We start from the raw sequence: 22,134 nt of genomic DNA on the forward strand, positions 1-22,134 counted from the left end.
CCACACTACAGCACAATAGCTGTCTTCTGTGTTTAATACTAAAGTGCATAACTGTTTTGAGGAGAAGCCTCATTTTGCTTGGAAAAATGATGGTGTTTTAGACGATTCCTGTAGAGGAGAGGAGAAGAAGACAGGGAGGGAGGAGGAGAGGGAAGGAAGGAGAGAAGGAGGAGGAGAAGGACAGGGAGGGAGGGAGGAGAGGGAAGGAAGGAAAGGAAGGTCTGACGAAGGGGGAGGGAGGGAGAGAGGAGGGAAGGAAGAAGAGGAAGAGGGAGAGGAGGGAGAAGGAAGAGAGAAGAGGAGGGAAAGAAAGGGAGGGAGGGAGGAGAGGGAAGGAAGGAAAGGAAGGTAGAAGAAAAGAGAGGGAAGGGAAAGGGAGAGGGAAGGAAGAAGGAAGGGAAAGAGGGAGGGAGGAGAGGGAAGGAAGGAGAGAAGGAGGAGGGAGGGAAGGAAGAAGAAAGGGAGGGAAGAGAGGGAAGGAGAAGGAAGGAAAGGGAGAGGAGAAGAGAGGAAAAGAGGGAAGAAAGGGGGAGAGGAAAGGAAGAAGGAAGGGAAAGAGGGAGGGAGGGAGGGAGGAAGAGAGGGAGGAAGGAAAGGAAGGAAGGATGGATCGATGGATCAATCTAGCTTCTGGCACTCCTGTTCCTGTTGGCACAATGGCTAATGGCAAAGGTCTTTGTTTTGGTCCCCATCACAAAGCAGCTCAGGTCCCTGCGGAGCTTTTATATTAGGCCAATCTAGGTTGTATTGGGGAAGTTGTGACTCAGCACTTTTACAATTCCATTAGGAACGAGCCAGACAAACCCCGAGGGCCGCCTACAACAACCCTTCCCATCACTATTTTGCATTGATGTCCCTGGGATCTTTCCCAGCCTCACGGGCTGAATTGTATCAATGCAACGTGTCACCGTTATTAAGTAGGAAATGCCGTGTACAGCTGCTGTGTAAGCCTTAGACTAGGCTTAAAACTTCAGGCAAAAGCCGGAATCACTCCCTTCCACCTCGCACCATTCTCTGCCATAATAAAATACAGGTCTGGAGATGGTGGTAAATAAAAAGAGATTTTATTCAGATAATAACGGTGACATTTTTGTTGGGCGGAATTCATACATCTATTGCAGCTTTTCCAGAGAAACCACAGGAAGTACAAAAGGCAGAAGTGGGGGAGAGGGGAATTCCAAATGTGCTGAAATGCCTCTTAATTTATGTGCATTGCAAACTCTAATCCATGCTCCCCTGTGTGCGTTCCAAAACCTCATCCCCGAAAATGGCAAGGACTGACTTTCCTTTTCATAATGGGGAAGAAAAAAAACAACCACCCTAAAGGTCCCAACTTAAAGTCATTTTAAATAATGCACACTGGACATGTTAAAACTTTTTTTATTTATTTAATTACACATAAATAAATATATACAGATTTTATTATAGTTCCGTTTGGCCTCTCCTTCAAGGGCTAGTCTTGTGCTTCAGATCAATTATTAATTTATGGTTCCATTATTTAACATTAATAGCATTATGAATGTTTCAGAACTTGGAAAGGGAGGCTGGGTTGGACGACCTCTCTCACCTGCAGAGAAACTGAAGTGACCCTTTGCGGGAAGAGAGAGTGGCTAAGAGCAGGGATGTTGTCCCCTTTCGTGTTGGGGTGGGGGCTACCAAGATGGCTCTATCAGCACCTTCACCATGAGGCCTCACTGCACCCCCAAAAAAATGGGTAAACAGAGTTGTACAACATTTCCCAAGATTGTATCCCTGGGATGTTTTCTTCGCCACAAAATTGTAGCAAAGGAAAGCCACGTCAAACTTTAGGAATTGTGATTTGTAAGATTGTGATGGAAAGAAGTGCTGATGGAGCCTTCTCTCTCTCTCTCTCTCTCTCTCTCTCTCTCTCTCTCTCTCTTGCAGGTGTCCAGGCCTGTTGCATGAGTCAAAAAAAAATCCAGTACTCTTTGACTCTAAACAGGCCTTGATTCTGAAAAGACCTTCTCTAGATTTTACCTGAAGGCCTCTTCGTCTCGGCTTGCTCCTTGGCAATGCTGCCTGGATAATCCCAACCTTTCTTTTCTGAGCATGGATTTTTTTTTTCCAAAGAAAGACATAAAATCATCAAAATAATTGCACATATAACCAGGCTTCCCAGTCTCTCCTATGGAAAAATCCAATGTGTCAACCCGAACCACTAACTAATTTCTTCCGGTGCTGAGGTTGGCTCGGCCTCTTCTTCTTCTTCTTCTTCTTCTTCTTCAATCTTCTCTTTTTCATCGACTCGATTTCAAAAATGCATTCGTCACAGTTTGGAAAACCTGGCAGGAGAGAGGTGGGTTGATCAATCTCCCTCCTCCCGCCCCCGCAACACTTCCAAGACTGTTGAAGGACCTTCCTGTCTCTCACATCCTGGAAATGAGAAGGAGCCCTCCGATGGGGGAGATGCAAAGGGTCACTGCCTGCGGACGGGGTCATTTCCGATGCTTAACATCCTTTTCTGAGGTTTTGGAGTCACCAGCCGAGTGGCCGTTGCCTGTGCTGTTCATGAACATTTTGTCAAGCCCTTTGAGGGACTCCACCAAGTAGTTCTGGAACGCGGTGAGAGCGGCGCAGATCGCCGGCCCTCCAAAACCATGGGTGATTAAACTGAAGTGCGTCAAGCAGCTCTGAACGCCAGGTTCCAAGATGAGGGTCGGGCGGCTGTTTCCCAGAGGGGAGCGATCTTGAGCCATCATATCAGCAAACTCTTTGCAGATTTGCCTGGAGTGAGAAAAAGGGAAATGAATGAGAATCAGAAGAGAGTTGGAAGGGACCTTGGAGGTCCTCTAGCCCAGGGGTCCCAAACCCCCGGGCCCCAGACCGGTACCGGTCCATGGAACATTTTCTACCGGGCCGCCGGATTGCTGGGCGCCGCCATCTTGTTTTGATGAGAAAGTGCTTCCGGTGAGCTTTTCCGGTTGGAAAGTAGCGTTTGGGTCCTGAAGGAATCTTCGCGCCTTAGTTTCATTGAAGGGTGTGTGTGGCTTCGAACAAAACTAAGGCGCGAGGATTCTTTCAGCACCCAAGGCAAGGCGAGCCGAGCGACCGTCCTGAAGCCGTCCCGAAGCCCATCGACAAAGGTACAAAGGAGGAGTTGAAGGTGGCGGGGAGAAGCGGGGGACGGCTGGCTGGCCAGTCGCTCGGCTCGCCTTGCCATGCATGCTGATGCCGGTACCGGGGCGTGGATCATTTTGTGATGCCGGTACCGGGCCGTGGCACAAAAAAGGTTGGGGGCCACTGCTCTAGCCCAGCCACCTGCACAAGCAGGAGACCCTGTACCCATGGTGGCAAACCTATGGCACACGTGCCACAGGTAGCATGCAGAGCCCTCTCTCTGGGCATGCACCCCATGGCCCCAGGTCAGCTTCGCCGTGTATGCGCACGCGCCTCCCACCGGCCAGTTGGTCTTGTCTTCAGGTCTCTGCCGTACATGCATGGGGGGTGGGTTTGTATGCATAGGGTGGTGGGGCGCATGCACTTTGGGCACTCAGTGGCGAAAAAGTTCACCGTCACTCAGGGGCGGGATTTAAATTTTTTAACAACCGATTCAGTGGGCATGGTTTAGTTGGTGGGCATGGCTTGGTGGTCATGTGACTGGCTGGGCGTGGCCAAGTCAACATCACTCACATCGAGGCACGCATCTCCTCGCCTGGCCTCTCATGACTGTGGGGATGGTGCAACAGTCGTAAGTGTGAAAAAGGGTCATAAATCACTTTTTTCAGTGCCATTGTAACTTTGAATGGTCACTCCACACAAGCAAAGGACCAGCAAAGGAGGGGGGGGGAAACTCCAGAGACGTTCCTGAGACAGGAAGTCTAGTCCTGCCAAGAACGTAATAAGGGTTAACGGAGAGGCAGTTTCTGCAAGCAACACCAGAATGTTTCCTTCCTGCCTTCCTTACAGGATTAGACCAGTAATTTCTTCTAACAACTGGTTCTCCAAACTGCTTAGAATGTTAACAACTGATTCTAGCGAATAGGTGCGAACCGGTAGAATCCCACCCCTGCCGTCACTGCCCTATACCATTTCAGACAAGTGCCGGTCCAGCTTTGTTTAAAAGCATCTAGTAATGAGGCACCTACAACTTCTGAAGGAAAGCTGTTCCTGGTCACTGTTAGTAAGTTTCTCCTTAGTTCCAGGTTGCTTCTCTCCTTGAACATTCATTGTTTCTTGTCCTGCCCTCAGGCGCTTTGGAAAATAAATGATATTTAAATATCATTTAAGATATTTAAATATATTAAATGGGATGTTTAAGGTGGGAAGAAGGGCACAGGTGATCTCGTACCCGACAAAGTTATGCTCATTTTGACGCCTTGCTGATACTCCTGCAGACCCCCCAGGTATAATTCCCTAACCTTTCCAAAGGATCTACAGGCTCTTTGCAAAGATTCTCTGTGCAGGTGGTCCTCGACTTACGACCACAACTGGGACTAGAATTTCCATTGCAACACAGTGAGACACATATGATTTTATCACCTTTTTGTTAAGCGAATCACTGCAACTGCTAAGTGAATCAGTGCAAATCTAGTTTCCCTTGTTGACTTTGCTTGTTAGAAGTTGGCTGGGAAGGTTGCAAATGGTGATCATGTGACCCCAGGATGCTGCAATGGTTGCAAGTGTAGGGACTGGTTGTAACTCACTTTTTTTCTGTGCTGGTGTAACTTTGAACACTTGTAAAACTAATGGTTACAGAATTGCAAAGTAACAGAATTGGAAGAGGCCTTGAAGGTCTTCTAGTCCAACCCCCTGCTTAAGGAGGAGACCCTATACCAGGAGCCTCCAACCGTGGCAACTTTAAGATTCGTAGAGAAGCTGTCGAGCGTGAACGAAAGCGTCCTAACGCCATCTTATTGGGTCTAGAGGACATCAATGACAATGATGATATCACAATTGTCCGCAACATCATCGGTGACTATCAAGCATCAACCATCTCCCCTGATGAAATACTTGACATTTCCCGCATTGGCCGAGAGCTCAAAAACAGAGACGGCTCTGTGGCCCCACGCTTCTGCAGGGTCATTTCCAAAAATGAATTAAGCAAACCTAAATTCATTTATACTATAAATTCACTCGCCAAAAACAACACCAACCATAAAAACCTCCGATCTCGTCCTAACCTAAACTTACAGCAATGTGCCCGCTCCCGTATACTATGCACAGAACTCAAAAATTGTCTAGACAATGGAGAGTAGGACCTGTACATTGATTACCATGCAGACTGTATCAAAAGAAAGTCACACAACCCACAACTCAGCATCCAACCCTACTTCAACCAATCCACCATCACCCAAGACTAGGCATGTACGCCCCCAACTACCTCAATTCCAACTACAACTGGCCTTAAATGCAAGCTACTCAATGCAAGAAGCCTTGTAAATAAAATACCTGAATTTCTCCTCTTACTAAATACGGCTAAATTCGACATCATATTTGTCTGTGAAATATGCCTCAACGCATCTCTCCCTGACTCCATTACCTCAGTAAGAGACTATCATGTTTACCGATCTGATCATGAAATCCATAGAGGAGGTGGTGTTGCTGTCTTCTATAAAAGCTGGCTGAGGAACTCTGGGAGTTGAAGTCCGCAAGTCTTAAAGTTGCCAAGGTTGGAGACCCCTGCCCTATACCATTCCAGACAAATGGGTGTCCCATCTCTTTTTAAAAACCTTCAGTGAGCCACAACTTTTGGAGGCAAGTCGTTCCACAGATTAATTGTTCTCACTGTCAGGAAATTTCTCCTTGGTATTAACACATAATCCTTCCTTTTGCAATTGTTCAGTATTTGCTACATCCTTCTAATAGTAATAGCATAATTATTGAGCAAAGATCCTCTTTCAAAGTCTGATCTTATCCTCTAACATTCACTTTAGACATGTTAAATAAAAATACGTATAACAATATTGTCCCCTATTTCTAATTTTTTCCTTTATTCTAATTTTTAATACAGCCTTTTTTTTTTAGATAAAAATCCTTCCTATCCATCATCTCTCATCCTCTTGGAAATTCCACTTCTTCTCTTTTTGACTTGCCTCCCATACTCCTTCCTTTTTGAATTTATATTTATATTTATTTCGTTTTAGTTTAGTTTACTTTATTGTCATTGCACCTCGTACAATGAAATCAAACAAAATCAAACACCATCTTCAGTGCACATCATGACCATGAAAATAAACACAAACGTACATCCTTCACACTCCACACATTGAACTGAAACCCCCAACATTGCACCAACACTACATTATACAACAGAATTCAAAAGAGTTACTGCCCTGGGATAGAAGCTGTTTTTCAGTCTATTTGTCCTTGTTTTTATTATCCTATACCGTCTGCCAGAGGGTAATAGTTCGAAAAAAGGGTGCCCAGGATGAGATGGATGTTTAATAATGTTTTGAACTTTTCTTAGGGCAGCAGGAGCTATAAAGCTCTTCCAAAGAGGGGAGAGGGCAACCAATGATCTTCTGGGAAATGACATTAACCCTCTGGAGTGCTTTCCTATCTGCCACGGTGCAATTGGCAAACCATACAGAGGTGCAGCAAGTTAAAATGCTCTCTGGTGCAGCGGTAGAAGGTCACCAGCAGTTTTTCATTCAGTTGCTGTTTCCTGAGAAGTCTCAGGTAGTATAATCTTTATCTGTAGCAATACTATTTTTGTACCAAAATGAATGATAATCAGATCCTACACTATCCATGAAATGATACTGGTGTATGTTTAAAAAAAAACTTTACAGGGAAAAAAAGGAAATTTCTCCTTAAGCTAAACTGGATCTCTCTTTGATAAGCTGCATCCATTACTTCTTGTCCACTTGATTGTAGTATTAGGTGGAATACCACCTATACTTTTAATGATCAGTGCAATGGAGAAGTCTGTATATTTATAATTTGCCACCTGCAACTACTCCTAACCCTTCAATGAAATATTTCCAATATTTTACAAAGGTGTTTTATAATATAAAATAAATTTAAATAAAAATAAAAAGGGGGTACAGGAAAGCATTGACTTCTGACTCTTTCCAGTACAGTACAGTGAAATAGTAACTAGATTTACAGCCTCAACTTTTTGCATTACATTTAGTTACTATATACCATTTCTACACTTATGCAATTATTCTTCAAACTAAAGTCTATATATTCCTTTCCCTCTCCCCTATTTTCCATATGAAAAAAAGCAAGAGCAATTTCCCAATGGAAACAGACCTGAATAAAACAGTTTAATTTTCACCAAATCCACTTTTCCCCATCCATCTTTTTTCCATTGTGAGAAATAATACAGCTTTCTATTAACACTTATTGGATTTTCTGCACTGCCATCGTGCATAATTGCAAAAACGTGTGCGTTATCCTTCAAGCCGACTTTCATGCTCGCTTGTCTTCCACCACAGGTGGGATCCTATTACTTACTTGGTTGCTAAAAGCATGTTTTTCCGGGCGTGGAGCTCGCTGGGATCCGAGTGCTGGCGGCAGAGATATTCTGCTGCTGCCTTGGCTGGGAACTCTGTTTCGCACACATAACCGAAGTCTCGAGCAAGATGAACAGCCTCCCCTGGAAAATTAGAGCACCCATAAGAAGGAAAATCAAGCTGGGATGGTACAGGTAGTAGTCTCAACGTATGACCACAATTGGGGCCAGAATTTCCATTGCTAAGTGAGTTTTGCCTCATTTTACGACCTTTCTTGCCACAGTCCTTAAGTGAATCACTGCAGCTTTTAAGTTAGTAATAGGTTGTTAAATGAATCTAGCTTTTTGACTTTGCTGACTTTGACTTGGCTTGCCAGAAAGTGATTTACATGACCCTGGGACATTGCAACCATCATAAAGACATGACAGTTGTCAAGCATCCAAATTTGGATCCTGTGAGCATAGGGATGGTGCAAGGGTCATAAGTCACTTTTTTCAGTGCCATTGAAACAGAATAACAGAGTTGGAGGGGACCTTGGAGGTCTTCTAGTCCAACCCCCTGCTCAGGCAGGAGACCCTACACATCATTTCAGACACAATGGCTGTCCAGTCTCTTTGTCAACTCTGAAGCAAACCCAGCTGAAGCCTCATAGTTGCCACGAATTTTGAAGCGGGGAAAGGGAGCGGGAAGTAAATAGACTGGCTAACGGTGAAAACAATTTCTTATGGGAACCAAGGTCATCCCAACAGGTGGCAGTTGAAGGAGGAGAGGAAGGACCAAGCAACCTACCAGCTACTTTCATTGGACAAGGTGACTGGGTGACATCTGGGGAGGGAAATATTTGCCGTTTTAATTACCGTAGGCACTAAAACCGTGGGAACTTTTAGAGCTGGTTTTCACTAGCTGTGCCAATATGATGTATCCAATAAACATGTTCTTTGAGGAATCTACTTGCCTCAGAGTTCTGCTTTTGGCGGATTGTTACTCTTCTTAAAAGCCTCCAGTGATGGAGTAACCACAACTTCTGAATGCAAGTTCCAATTCAAACAGTCACTAAATGAATGGTTGTAAGTTGGAGGACTACCTGTAGCCATTTGCTGCATTTGAACCAATTATCTGATTAGATCAACTGTACAGCATCAGCATCTTAGACTTAAGTGTGAGAGGAGCCACGGTGTTTCATAAACTGCCACTACAGCATCTCATTGCCTCGCCCAGCCCAGTGGGATCCAGAGGGATTGGAGACTGGGCCATAATCACCGACTGCACTAAAAGGAACTCTTGTCATAAGAATAGGAGGCATGTCAAGGTGACATGACCCAGGTCTTTGCTTGTTATGTCACAAGGCAAGCACAAAAGGAGTGGGGAATTGACAACACAACTCACTTGGTCATTCCCTCCCCTTCTGTAAGGGTCCATCTGGCCAGAGTGACTGGGAGCTGCAGTGGCCCAAACCCACTCAGTCACAAAATAAGCTAACCAAGGTTTATACTAAGTCAGTGAATACAGCTGCTGTGGTTTTAACCAACCTGGTTAAATGCAGAAGACACATTGGTTAGACTGGACAAATATCTTTTTAAAAAAAAAAAAAAAAAACTTTTTAAACCTGGTTTTTGGGAGGTTGTGTTAGAATTATGTTGGTTGTTTAGCTTTGTGTTTTACAATAATTGTGTATGCTGCTCAAAGCCCTAGGCATGAAATAAGCAGTTATTTAAATTATTATGTATGTATTTATTATTAGAGTTCTAATGCTGCCCATCTTGCCAAGACAACTCTAAGTGGCTAAATAAATAAATTTAATTAGATTAGAGAACCAGATAAATCAATAAACGAATAAGATGCTACCAGATGCCGTGTCATTTTTTTTTTTTTTTTGCCACAGACTAACATAGCTTTTGGGTAATCATCTTGGATAAAGTGGGCTGCATAAACACAGCCCATCATTCTAAAAAGCAGAGCAAGTTGTCAAGAGTTGATGGGGTGCATCTCTTCAAATTATGTCCCGTGGGGGGAAGGGCAAGAAAAATAGGGCCACCACCACAGAGCCATCAGGACGTAGAATTGTGGGGAGAACAGGAAGGGAAGACAAAGGAGAAGATTACACAGCTATTCTTAGGATTGGAAAAGGATAATTTGGTTTTAATTTTCCATCAGCTTTCAGTGCTGTTATTGTTGTTGCCAAATTAATGCAAAAGACAATACTGTAATTGCATTGAAGCTTTTTATGCTATTATTTTTACAGTATTTATAATTCACTTCATTATTTTTGTTTTACTATATTATACTATTTGTATGTTATTTTATTAATCTTTTTTTTTCACTTTATATATCAAAATTTTACTTTGTTTTATGATGGCATTATTTTATTATATTTGCATGTAATAATAATTATTAATATTTTTCCATTATGTTGCATTATTTTATTTTTATTTGATTACTTGTACTCTACAAAGGAAAAATGCGTAGGCCGATGTGATCTTTGTCGCAAGTGTAGTAGTTATGGATTTATATATATATAGGTAGTAGTCCTTGAGTTATGTCCTATGCTTGTAATACTTGACAGTTGTAAAGCAGGCCAGTCATGTGACTGATCCAATTATACCTTTTTTTTGTGGCGGTCGTTACATGAATCGTTGTGATTGTTAAGCGAGCCAATGTGACCATTGGGACTTCAAATATGGGTTGTAAGAACCTTCCAGGTAGGTCTGCTTGGAACCTCAAATAGCCACTAAGCGACTGGTTATAAGTTGAGGAATACATGTGTGTGTTTGTGTAGGTACTGTATATGTATATAGTATGTGTGCGTAGGTATTCGTGTGTGGGTGTTGTATTTCTATCTCACATTTCCTTCAATTGATCCAGGTGGTATACAGTATAGATCAGTGCACAGGTGGTATTCAGCAGGTTCTGACCAGTTCTGGAGAACTGGTAACGGAAAGTTTGAGTAGTTCAGAGAACCGGCAAATCCCACCTCTGATTGGAGATTTTACAATATCCTTCTCTTGCCACACTCACCAAGCCACACCCACAGAACCGGTAGTAAAAAAAATTTGAATCCCACTACTGGATCAGTGGTTCTCAACCTATGGTCTGAGGACTCCTGTGTGTTCTGACCTAGCTTTGTCAAACTTAATAAAACACAAGCTGATTTTAAAAATAAAACTATTTTAATGCAACACTGGGAATTACTTGCATTCCCAGCCAAAATTCATTATACACCGTTCCTCCAGATAAGAGCACGCTTTTCAGTGCTTCAGAATGCTGCCAAGAAACAGAAGTCCAATTAAGGCTAACATCAACCAACCCAAAAACCTAGAAAAAAACCGACCAGAGTACCGAGCTTCAAGAAGTACTCAGAGATTACTGAACTGCTTTGCTTCCTGCAAAGCTTTTCGTCATTGAGGTCTGACTTTTATCCCTGATGGGAGGGGCAATCACCTCCCAGCCCTACTCCCGAGTCGCCCCTTTTGTTTCAGCTGCTCTCGCCTTCTAGCAGTTCTGCACATACGCGCCCTGGGAACAGGCTCCCTGGGGTCCTTTGCCTCGCTGCTGCCAGACTCCGAAGGCAACACCCCACGCTCAGACGGTCCTGGCCCCATCCCTGCATCGGATGCAGGACCCTCGTCCAAGTCCTCGCCAGACTCCCTGACTGGTCCCCATTCTTCCTCACTGTCCAATATCTCTTCAATCCACACTGGCTGCCGGCAAAGCACAACACTGGGTGGCCCTGATGTCATTACAGAGGGTCCATGAAGACTTGAAAAAAAAAAGTTAGGATTTAAATCTTGAGTTAGGTCTTGGGGGGTCCATGGCCAGAAAAGGTATTTAGGGAGGTCATCCGTGGTGAAGAACAGGTTGAGAATCACTGGCATGGCGTATTCCCACTTCCACTTTATCCCTTACAACAGCCTTGTGAGGTAGGCTGGACTGAGTAAAGTGATGTCTCCAGGGGGTCTTTCCTGGTGTGGTTGGACTTGAACTGATCTCCCCCAGATCTCTGGCCGCCCTCTGACATCGGCTGCCTTTCTTCTGAGATTGATAGGCATTGGCCCGTATAACCATGAGGGCTGGAACCTTGTAGGATTTGATAGCCGATTCTTCTCAGAAGGACTGACGGAGAGGCCCAGGCCTCACACTGAGGTAGACAGCGAGGCCAGCAAGTAGGTTAACACATTATAGGATGGATGGCTTAACCCGCACAGCAGGGGGAGGAGGGAAGATGAATTAACTCTGTCTGTGTAACCTGAGTTCGAGAGCTGGGGTGTGATCGATCGCCCATCCGCTCCGATTACTTCCACGGCCATGCCTGAAGCTGGATCAATTTTCACCAAGGCAGGGGCATTTGCACAGAATGATGGATCCCCCTTCCTGACTGCAGTCGCTCCAAGGAGATCGGGAGCTTTGCTGTGCAGAAAATGTCCTCTGCCTTTTTTCTTACTGGATTGCAAAGATTTCGTCTGAAAATGGGAATTTGGGGGAAAATTTTCCTGGATCCTGCCCTCTGGGGTGCCCTGTGGGAACGCCCAGTGTTTCATTCCACCATGGTCTCTGTGTTATCAAATGATCAATTCGACTTGCAGGTTCATCAAAGAAGTGAATTGGAGGCAGCCTTGAATCCAACTCATTTCTCAGTTGCAGGGATCCAAATGGGAACAGACTCTCCAGCTTTCCTTCGGACCCTTATGACAAGCAAACCTTCTCGGGGCATTTAAATAAGTTTTATCTGTTTTATTAGCTTGTTCAATTCAGTTTTTATTCTTCTTTATTTAATCTAGACTTTTGGGAAGGGCGAGTGGGTGGGGGGAGGATTGTTAACACTTAACAGGAATGCAAACAGGCCAGGCTGCTTTTCCCAAAAGAAGGCCATTCCACGAACCTAAGATTTGGCGGTGCTTCAGATCTAGCAAAGCCTTTCCGAAAAACCAAACAAACAAACAAAAGCCGATGGAGATTCTCAGTCATCCAGATCATGGCTGTCCCCAAAGTGCTTTTTTTTTTTCAAGAGACAATAGGGAATTTTTTTGTTTGTTTTTCCTTGGAAGACATTTCACTTCTCATCCAAGAAACTTCTTCTTCTTTTTTGGGACAAACAAACAAAAGGAAACAAGAGGAAATGCTGGGCCAGAACAGGAGACCCTGGTTTGCATGCTGGGATGTTTAAGCAGCAATGCAAAATTGTGATCTCGTCTATTTCAATGTCCTTCGTTGGAAAAGCTGGGGCAGCAAATAGGAGACATTTATGATGCCAACCCCCTGGAAGGCCTGGAAGTGCTAAATAGGGGGTGGAAATCCTCCAGCCCACCCACCCACCCTCAATGCCCTTTCCTAGACTTCATTTACCCTGAAGAGCCCTGCAAATAGAGGGTTGCCGTTGAAGAAGTCCTCAAAGGAAGGGCCATGCTTTGTGGGGTAGGACTTATTGTCCTTGGGCAAACAAGCTATCATCTGTCATTTACACTGACCGCCCCCTGATCGGCAGTCAATGACAGCTCCCAGCTGTCTGGGCTGAGCCCGAATTGCTTGTTTCCCTGCCCTCCTCCTCCTCCTCCTCCATCTCCTCCTCTTCTCATGGAAATAAACCATTCAGGAGCCTCCAGTCCCAAAGCTGCCTTTACGAACCACCTCAGCCTCCTGCAACACCCCCGTTTCATCTGCTGCCAACAAAAGCCAAGGGTCTTCCTTCTGTCCTTCTCCAGCAGCTGCCTTTCCATCACAATAGACCGCGGAACGGAGACCATCCCCAATGCAAGGAGGGCCTTTCTACCCATCGTGACGTTTCGCATCGAAGCCGTCCAGGTGACAAGAACTCCTCTGATGGGCAGTTGGTGACAAGCCGAGAAATCTTGCAGCCTTTTCTTTCCCCCTCACCGGTTCTCCCTCAATCCGGTCAAATCGCCTTCGCCTTCCAAGAAGAAAACCTTGGTGAATTGTCCAAGGGAAGGAAGCAGCGTGAGGCTCTTGTACGTACAGGCGGTCCTCGATTTGCAACCGTTCATTTCATGACCGTTCACGGTTACAACTGGAAAAAAAAACCTGACTTAGGGACCACTTTTCACACTTAGGACCGTTGTAGCATCCCCTGGTCAAAATTCAGATGCTTGGCAACTGGCTCGTCTTTATGACGGTCGCGGTGTGATCCCCTTTAGCGACCTTCTGGCAAGCAAAAGTCCATGGGGAGGTCAGATTCACTTAGTAACTGCAGAGATTCACTTAACAACCGTGGCAAGAAAGGTTGTAAAATGGGGCAAAGCTCACTTAGCGACATCGATTTGAGGCTCAGTTGTGGGGTTGCAAGTCACGGACTGCCTGTATTTCAAGAGAAATATCACTTTCACTGCATCATCCTCTGTCCAACCCCTTTCCTCCTCCTCCTCCTCCTCCTCCTCCTCCTCCTCCCGGCTTTTCATTGCTCCAAGTATTTGCTGCCTTCCTGCTCTCCATTTACTCCTGTTCAAGTGTTGGGAAAGCCACCTGGGGCGTCACGCTCCGGTTGCAAAGCGTAAGCGTAGGCAGCCAGAGAGGCTTCCTTGATGGAAAGCAGCACTCTCCAAAACAATTACCTTCAGAAGTTGTGGGGGCTTCCATCACAGGAGGCTTTCAAGAAGACATTGGACTGCCAGTCGTCCAGTGGTGGGATTCAATTTTTGTTACTACCGGTTCTGTGGGCGTGGCTTGGTGGGCATGGCAGGGGGAAGGATACTGCAAAATCCCCATTCTCTCCCCACCCCACTGACCTGCTTTCCAGCTCCCTTCTCCTGTGCAGGGCAACCAAAGAAGACCCAGCCAATCAGCTGGGACTCGATGGGAGGTGGAGAATAGATGGGGGCGGGGCCAGTCAGAGGTGGTATTGGCCGGTTCTCCGAACTACTCAAAATTTCCGCTACCGGTTCTCCAGAACTGCTCAGAACCTGCTGAATGCCACCTCTGCATTTGTCAGAAATGATGTAGGGTCTCCTGCTTGGGGGAGGCGGGGTTGGACTAGATGACCTACAAGGGTCCCTTCCAACTCTATTAATCTAATCTAACTGCAATGATCAGACCTTACCACTTGACTTGCAGTCAGAATTTCCATTATTAAGCGAGGCAGTTGTTTAAATGAATCTCATCCAATTTTTCTCTGTGTCGGTTATTAAGCGAATCACTACATTTGTTAAATGAATCAAGCAGTCGTTAAGCGCACCTGGCTTCCCCCATTGACTCTGCCTGGCGGAAGCCGGCTGGGAAGGTTGTAAAAGCTTATCACGTGACCTAGGGATGCTGCAAAGAACATAAACACACGCCGGTTGCCAAGCGTCCAAATGTTGATCATGTGACTGTGGGGATGCTGTGATAGTCATCAGTGATGGGACTGGTTATAAATCCTCTCACACGGCCATTGTAATCTCCAATGGCCACTAAGTGAATGGTTGTAAGTTGAGGATTACCTATACTAGCTAATCAGCGCAAACAACACTGCCAAGAGAAATTTGGAAGAACTCTTCAAGCTTCCCACAAACAAAGTAGAAAGCCAGAGGCACAGAAAAGAATGACAGACTTGGAAGGGACCTTGGAGATCTACTAGTCCAACCCTCTGCTCAAGCAGGAAACCCTAAAGCAGGGGTCCCCAACCACCGGCCCCCAGACCAGTACCGGTCCGTGGATCATTTTGTACCGGGCTGCAAAGAATGGAAGTAGGGCCTACTTTGCTTGGGCGCCGCCATCTTGTTTCGATGGTGCTTGAGAAAGTGCTTCCGGGTGAGCTTGTCGGTCATCAGTTGGAAAGTGGCGTTTGGGTGCTGAAGGAATCCTCGCACCTTAGTTTCGTCGAAGAGGGGGGCGGCTTCGAACAAAGAGCCGTCCCGATGGCGGTGGAGTCTCGCGTTACTCAGGAGGAGATTAAGAAAGAGCCCGAAAAGCCCATCGACCGCGAGAAGGTACAAAGGAGGAGTTGAAGGTAGCGGGGAGAAGTGGGGGACGGCTGGCTGGTCGCTTGGCTCGCCTTGCCTTGGTCGTGTGTGCTGATGCTGGTACCGGTCCGTGGATCATTTTGTACTGGGCCGTGGTACAAAAAAGGTTGGGGACCACTGTCCTAAAGCATTTCAGACAATGGTTGTCCAATCTCTTCTTAAAAACCTCCAGTGATGGAGCACCCACCCCTTCCACTGATTAATCATTCTCACTGTCAGGAAATTTCCCTTTAATTCTAGGTTCCTTCCCTCCTTGATAAATTTCCACCCATGGCTCCTTGTCCTGCCTTCAGGTGCTTTGGAGAACAGGTTGACCATCTCTTCTTTGTGGCAGCCCATTAGATATTTGGAAGACCATTATCATGTCACCTCTAGTCCTTCTTTTCATTAAACTAGACATACACATTTTCCATGAATATTAAGGTCAAAGATATTCCCTTTTTCACAGTCTGTTTGAGCTGTTTAATCACAATGATTTCCTGATACTCTTTTCCTGATACAGGCTGTCCTTTGAGGCCCATTTCTCTTCATGGCAATACCATGGTGTGCAGGAGAAGACAGGTCCAGACTGCAGTGGTTTTGCATTGAGATGTCCACTAGAGGTCTTTGATACCCTTGCTTTCCCCTCTGTCCTCCTTATGCTCTGGACCAGGAGTCGCCAACCTTTTGGACCTCAGGGACCACCAAACTCATCATTTTAAATCCCGCGGACCAGAGACCCTGGGAAAATCACCCAAAAAGTCTGCAGGAAAATTCCCCACCCCGTTTTCCTACCGATCGATCATTCTTTATTTGGGATTGCAGGATACCATCTCCAGCTCCGTTCTCAGGGGGAGAGAGAGAGAGAGACTTTTGGTTTCATGCAAGGAAAGCAGCAGAAGCAGCAGAAGTATTTCTTTCTCTCCCCCAAATTCTGCCAGAAATGAGTCTTTGTCTGCGCAGCCCCTTGGAGCAGGAGGCCTTGCAGGGTCCCAAAGACTCATTTCTGGTGGAGTTTGGGGGAGAGAAAGAAGCCAAAAGCAGAAGAAAAAAGAAGCGGAAAGAAGCAGCCCGGGGGCCAGGCGAGGCACATGGGGTGAGTGGGGCAAGTTCCCCCCTCCTCCCTTTCCCCCCTCCCCTCAATACCTCGTGTTGTTCGCAATGCAAGTGACGCAAACCTTGTGTTCCCACGGGCCATGTGTGCAGTGCAGCCTTGTGTTCCCGCGCAGCCTGGATTAATTGTTTCGGGGGCGACATTTCTCTGTGGACCACCAAAATTTTCTCAACGAGCACCAGTGGTCCCCAGCTCATTGGTTGGCAACCACTGCTCTGGACTGTAATTCTCACAGTTGATTGTCAGTGTTCCTACAAGCCCGAGGCTAATGGGAATGAAAGTCCAAAACTTCTGGAGACCACCAAATTGCCTGTCCCTGTGATTAATGATTTTGGGTTAAGATGTGTGAAGGACTCTGCTCTATATCAACACTGCTAATTGCATCCATCTCTGAGAACTTGTCTCTGTAACATGTTGCATTCTTAGGGGACACTGTTACACATGCTCTGCATTGGTGGCACCTGCAGTGGTAGGGCAACAGGACTCAGGTGAGTGTATTGCATGCATGTTTTATTTGGGAAAAATAATGCAAATTCTGCCTCATGGATTGCAGTTTTCCTGTTATTTCCTCACAAAGCCCAGTAGAAATTATGCCTCCATTTCATCAATGTTTGGCTGTCAGATTGTGGGAAATAAACAACCAGCAGGCAGTAGGCTATAGATGGCTCACTCTTGCGTTAAGGAGATGGTGATGGCTCAACCCCAAAATAAGCATCAAACTTTGAACTGAACTGAAATAATCTCCTTTTTTAATCCTCTATCCAGGGTTTTCTGTGGAATGCAGTCCAAAAAGACAAGATGTTTTAAATCCCTACACAACCCCAAAAGAACACCTTGCCAGGCCAAACACGAATAACCTTACCTTCCACCAGGGACGTTAACAAGGTGACATTTGCTGCTTTGCGCCTTCCAGCTGGTAGATTTAACCCTATCTTCTCCAACCTTTCTCTTAAACATCTTCCACCATTTTTAGATTTTGCCCTAAAACAGGAAAGTAGAAAAATGAAACAATCTGAATGGGATTTAAAAAAAACAAACAAACTAAGGAACCCTTAATTTCCAAAATCTGATCTCCAACAATTCTAGGAAAAGTCATAGGACTATTTGTAAATTTTGCAATTAAAATGTAGTAGGGATTCATGGTAACAACTTCTTATATGCATCAAAATTAATATAAAAAACACATACAGATGGTCCTTGCTTAACTTCTCCCTTAGCAACCATTCAAAATTACACCAAACCACCGGAGGGCTACTTATTCTGTGGACTTACTAATGACTGTGGACTTACGAATGACCCCGACCCTGTGGTCATGTGATCACATTTTTGGCACTTGGTAATCAGCTCTCATACACATCTTCTGGCAATGTCACATGGTTATGTGACTGCAATTTTTGGTATTTCTTGCCAATTTCTGGTGTTTATTTCCAGTTTCCAGCAAAAAAAAAATGCCTACCGAGTCAAATGAATCCATTTAACAATTCTGACCTTGACTAAATGACTGCGGAGTTCACTTAATGACCATGATGTTTGCTTAATGACCACTGCAAAAAAAGGTTGTACAATCAAGCATGGTCATGTGACTCAGTGACAGATGCCACAACTTGTGACTGTAATTCCGGGTTCAATTACGGTTGTAAGTCTAGGACTACCCATATAGTTGTTTGTAAACCTGGGGTCAATTTGTTCTGGGTAAGATTTTACCAAGGTACTTTGGCTGACCAGCTCTCTTATTTATTTTTTCATTACTTTTTTATTCAGTTCATATGGCGCCCATCTCAAATTCACGACTATAAAAAACAGATCCAGTTTAACAAACTAAACAAACGGATGGTGTGAATTCCTACCGCCGAAGGACACCACCAAGGAGAGACGCGTTGAGGCATTCCGGGGGTGAGAGCCTCCTCTGAACTTCGCCGACTGTCACTTTGTACTTGGAGGTGGAGCTGAGGAGGGACAATCGCCCAGGAACAGAGCAGAAGACTTCGCTTGGATTGGTCACCCCTCCTATCAGGGTGTCCTTGTTCATGGTCAGGGAAGAGATGGTGGTCCCGTTAGCCTTCGAAGGGATGGGCACTAGAAGATCAGAACAAACGAAGAATGAAGGAGCTACAAAGAAGCATGGGTCGATTTAGGATTAAGCAGCCATTCTGTAATAACACAGCCAGGGAATAAGAATCCTAAACAGGGCACTAGACCAGATTTAATGAGAACAAAATCATTCCAATCCATCAAAGTTTTTGTCAGCAGTCTTTAAGATGTTCAGAGTCTCACCTTTGTCTTGTTTAATGTTGAAAAAAAGAACATGGGAAAGACGAGTGCTAACTAGTAAGAGCAAAGACAAAGAGTAATACCTTTTCAGCATAAAATAAACTTCTAAAAGAGATTGTCCAAAGCTGAGAAAGGAGACACATATGGCAGAGAAGTCGTGTCTAATATAAGATCATTTCCTCTAGTAACAAATTCTATTAGTGTTATAGCAGAATGAGTGGATTTTTGGGGAACATATTCCAATAATATTTATCAATCCCAATCAACTCATTTGCTGTTTACCAATTTCTGAGAGTTGGAACAATATTAGTCCTCCAGTTGTGGATGGATTGCAATTCTCATGAGCTTATCATTGTCTGGTCTGGTCAACAGGGGTATCCACAGGTGTGGCACTTGTGGCTACCATCTTGACTTTTTTTAGCGTGGCCTGTGGACATCCCTGGAGCTGAAGGAGATTGACATCCTAGAACAAACTTCAATTAATACTATTTCTCATCTTTAACCTACATAGATGGACATGCCAGTGTGGGCGAAATGCACCATTCCTATGTTCTGGTGGCTCGTATGGGAGTTAAATGACATGGATGTAATTTACATCAAAATAGGATTTGGGGACAAAAGTCCAGGGTCTCTAAGAAGAATGATCTGGTGCAGAGGAGGGCAACTATGGTTGCTTTATGACCTATGGACTTCAACTCCCAAAATTCCTGAGCCAAAATGGAGTTGAAGTTGAAGTCCAAAGGTTCATAAAGGGGCCCTAGTTGCCCACCCTGACTTGCAGGGTTTTCCAATACGGCAGGTCACCTTGTTACTATTTGTAAGAAAGTAAAAAAATATACAGCTAATCCTCAACTTGCAATCACAATTGATTTCCAAACTTATGTCATTAAGCAATAGAATAGAATTCTTTATTGGCCAAGTGTGATTGGACACACAAGGAATTTGTCTTGGTGCAAATGCTCTCAGTATACATAAGAGGAAAGATACATCGTCAAGAGTCAAGAATCATCAGGTACAACACTTAATAGGGTACAATAAGCAATCAAATCATACTAGGAAACAGTCAATATAAATCGTAAGGATACAAGCGACAAAGTTATAGTCATACAGTCACAAGTGGGAGGGGATGGGTGATAAGGAGTGATGAGAAGATTAACAGTAATAGTAGTGCAGACTTTGTAATAGTTGAACAGTGTTGAGGGAATCAATGTAGTCATTATGTGAGTTGTACCTGATTTTATGACTGTTTTACCATGGCTGTTTAGAAATCACAATCATTATGTGAATCCAGTCCCCCCTCCCACTGCTGTAACTTTGTCAGAGACCAGTTGGGAAGGACACAAATCTGCAAAGCCTACAAGTGACCTTTTTCAGCACCGTCTAACTTTGAATAGTTGCTAAACAACTGGTCGTAAGTTAAGGATGACCTGTACATTACTGTACACTGAACAACGGTCTCATAAAACAAACTGAGAATATGACATTTCTTAACCACATAGGAGGTGTATGTAGGGGGCTGAAGCTTTTTATCCTTACTTTGTGGGGGCCATGAAGCAACAACGGCAGTTACAAAACTTGAGTGGAGAGGAAGTGGAGAAAGGTCTGGCATATGTTGGTGTGAACCAGAAGGATGAGAATAGCAATTAGATTGCTCAACTTCCACACCTGCCAAGGCACCACAGGCTATGAACTCAATTCACTCAAATCGCCAAGCTAATTCCTGAATATGAATGGCTTGACTTAATCTGAACAGATCTCGTTTGGACTACAGGAACTCAACCATCCCCATTGGCATCCATGGTAGCAACTTAGTACAAGCGTTGGACTCGGACAAGGGAAGCCCAGGATCAAATTGCACACTTTGGGCCAAGGCCACCCCAATGTATCTCACAGGGCTTATGTGGGATGAAATGATGGGCAGCCTGCATAGGCTTCTTTGAAAAGAAAAATACAATATACACGACAAATGAATAAGTCCAAGGGGTTCTTATTATTTAGTTCCTGGCCAAAACTCTCTAAGAACCATCAAAGAAACACCAAGAACACTCTCACCAACACTAGTATATAAAAATAAGAGCAAATCCCACTCTCTTCTAGCTCTGATGATATTACCTAGTTTGGTAATTAAACATCTGCAAGAAAACTACAAACTCAGAGAGCGCTAAGGACCCCATAGCACTCTTAAAACTTTTTGCTATGCTATTAAACTTTGGAACATCCAGTTCTACAAATCCTCTCTTTTGATTAAAAAAAAAAACAGAGAAAAGAGAAAACTTCCTCACTTGTAAAATTTGTTTTGACAAGATCAGGAACAAAAGTTGTTTTCCTCTACATCAGTGTTTCTCAAACTTGCCAAGTTGTCTTCAACTTCCACAGTTCCCTAGCCAGCATGAGAAATTCTGGGAGTTGAAACCCACTCCTTTTAAGTGGCCAAGTTTGAGAAACACAGCTCTACTATGTCATATATGGTACGTGATGCCTGGGAACGTACAATCAGTTGTACAAAAACAACTTACATAACTTAGCGTTCTTACACAGCAAAGGATAGATGTCTGATTAAGTGGTGTGACCCATTTTGCAGCCAATAAAATGCATCATTGTGAATTCATAAACACGTCATGAATAGTGAAGTATGAATTAAGAATTTAGACAGTGCCCACGTCACGTGGCTTGCCAACCAGGATTGATTATATGAATGGTAGAGAAGGTTTCCAAAGCAACCCCCATTTTGTGTGTGTGTGGGGGGGGGAATCAGAACTAATATTTCCACATTGGCTCAGACTAGAATGAAGAAATTTGACAGCTATGGTTTGCCTCCCTTTCTAATTTTTTGTTCTAAGCTCATTGCATCCTCTTTCAGTTTGTTTTTTTAAAGCAAGCACTACAGACAATCCTCAACTTATAACCATTCATTTGGTCACCGTTCAAAGTTACGATAGCACTTTAAAAAGTGACATGCAACTGTTCCTTGCACTTATGACTTTCACAGCATCTCCACAATTACATGATCAAAATTCAGGCGCTTGGCAACTAGCATGTATTTACAATGGTTGCAGCATGCTAGGATCATGTGATTGTCACTTGTGACCTTCCCAGCTGGCTTAAGCCTCACTGAACTGCAGTGATTCACTTAACAACCATGGCAAAAAGGTCGTAAAATTGGGTGTGATTCACTTAACAACCGCCTTGCTTAGGAACCAAAATTCTTGCTTCAGTTGTAGGATTGAGGATTAGATCATTGTTAGGTCATTCTATGCATATTTCTTTTAACATTCCCATTTGGTTTGCAATTTTGCCTAATATACAGTTTTTGCCAAAAAATAATAATAATAATGCCATAGAGTCATACACTTTTGTACATGGTTTTCAGGTGAATTTGGGGAGATATTTCCCTGGTACGTTT

The 22,134-nt window shown here is 44.3% G+C and overlaps 1 protein-coding gene across 1 annotated transcript in view; it reads right to left on the reverse strand.

The window, feature by feature from the left end:
* Window positions 1-1,048: 1,048 nt before the first annotated feature.
* The window catches only part of TFAP2E (transcription factor AP-2 epsilon), a 79,371-nt gene continuing 58,285 nt past the window's right edge, over window positions 1,049-22,134 (reverse strand). The window contains 4 exon segments of the mRNA XM_026680670.2: window positions 1,049-2,745; window positions 7,423-7,564; window positions 17,323-17,441; window positions 18,308-18,536. Coding sequence (XP_026536455.2) covers window positions 2,457-2,745; window positions 7,423-7,564; window positions 17,323-17,441; window positions 18,308-18,536 — 779 coding nt within the window. The 3' untranslated portion in view covers window positions 1,049-2,456.

Source organism: Notechis scutatus, chromosome 8 (assembly GCF_049901735.1).
Source record: "Notechis scutatus isolate UNSWTSFEM ecotype Mainland chromosome 8, rNotScu1.2, whole genome shotgun sequence".
Classification (NCBI taxonomy): domain Eukaryota; kingdom Metazoa; phylum Chordata; class Lepidosauria; order Squamata; family Elapidae; genus Notechis; species Notechis scutatus.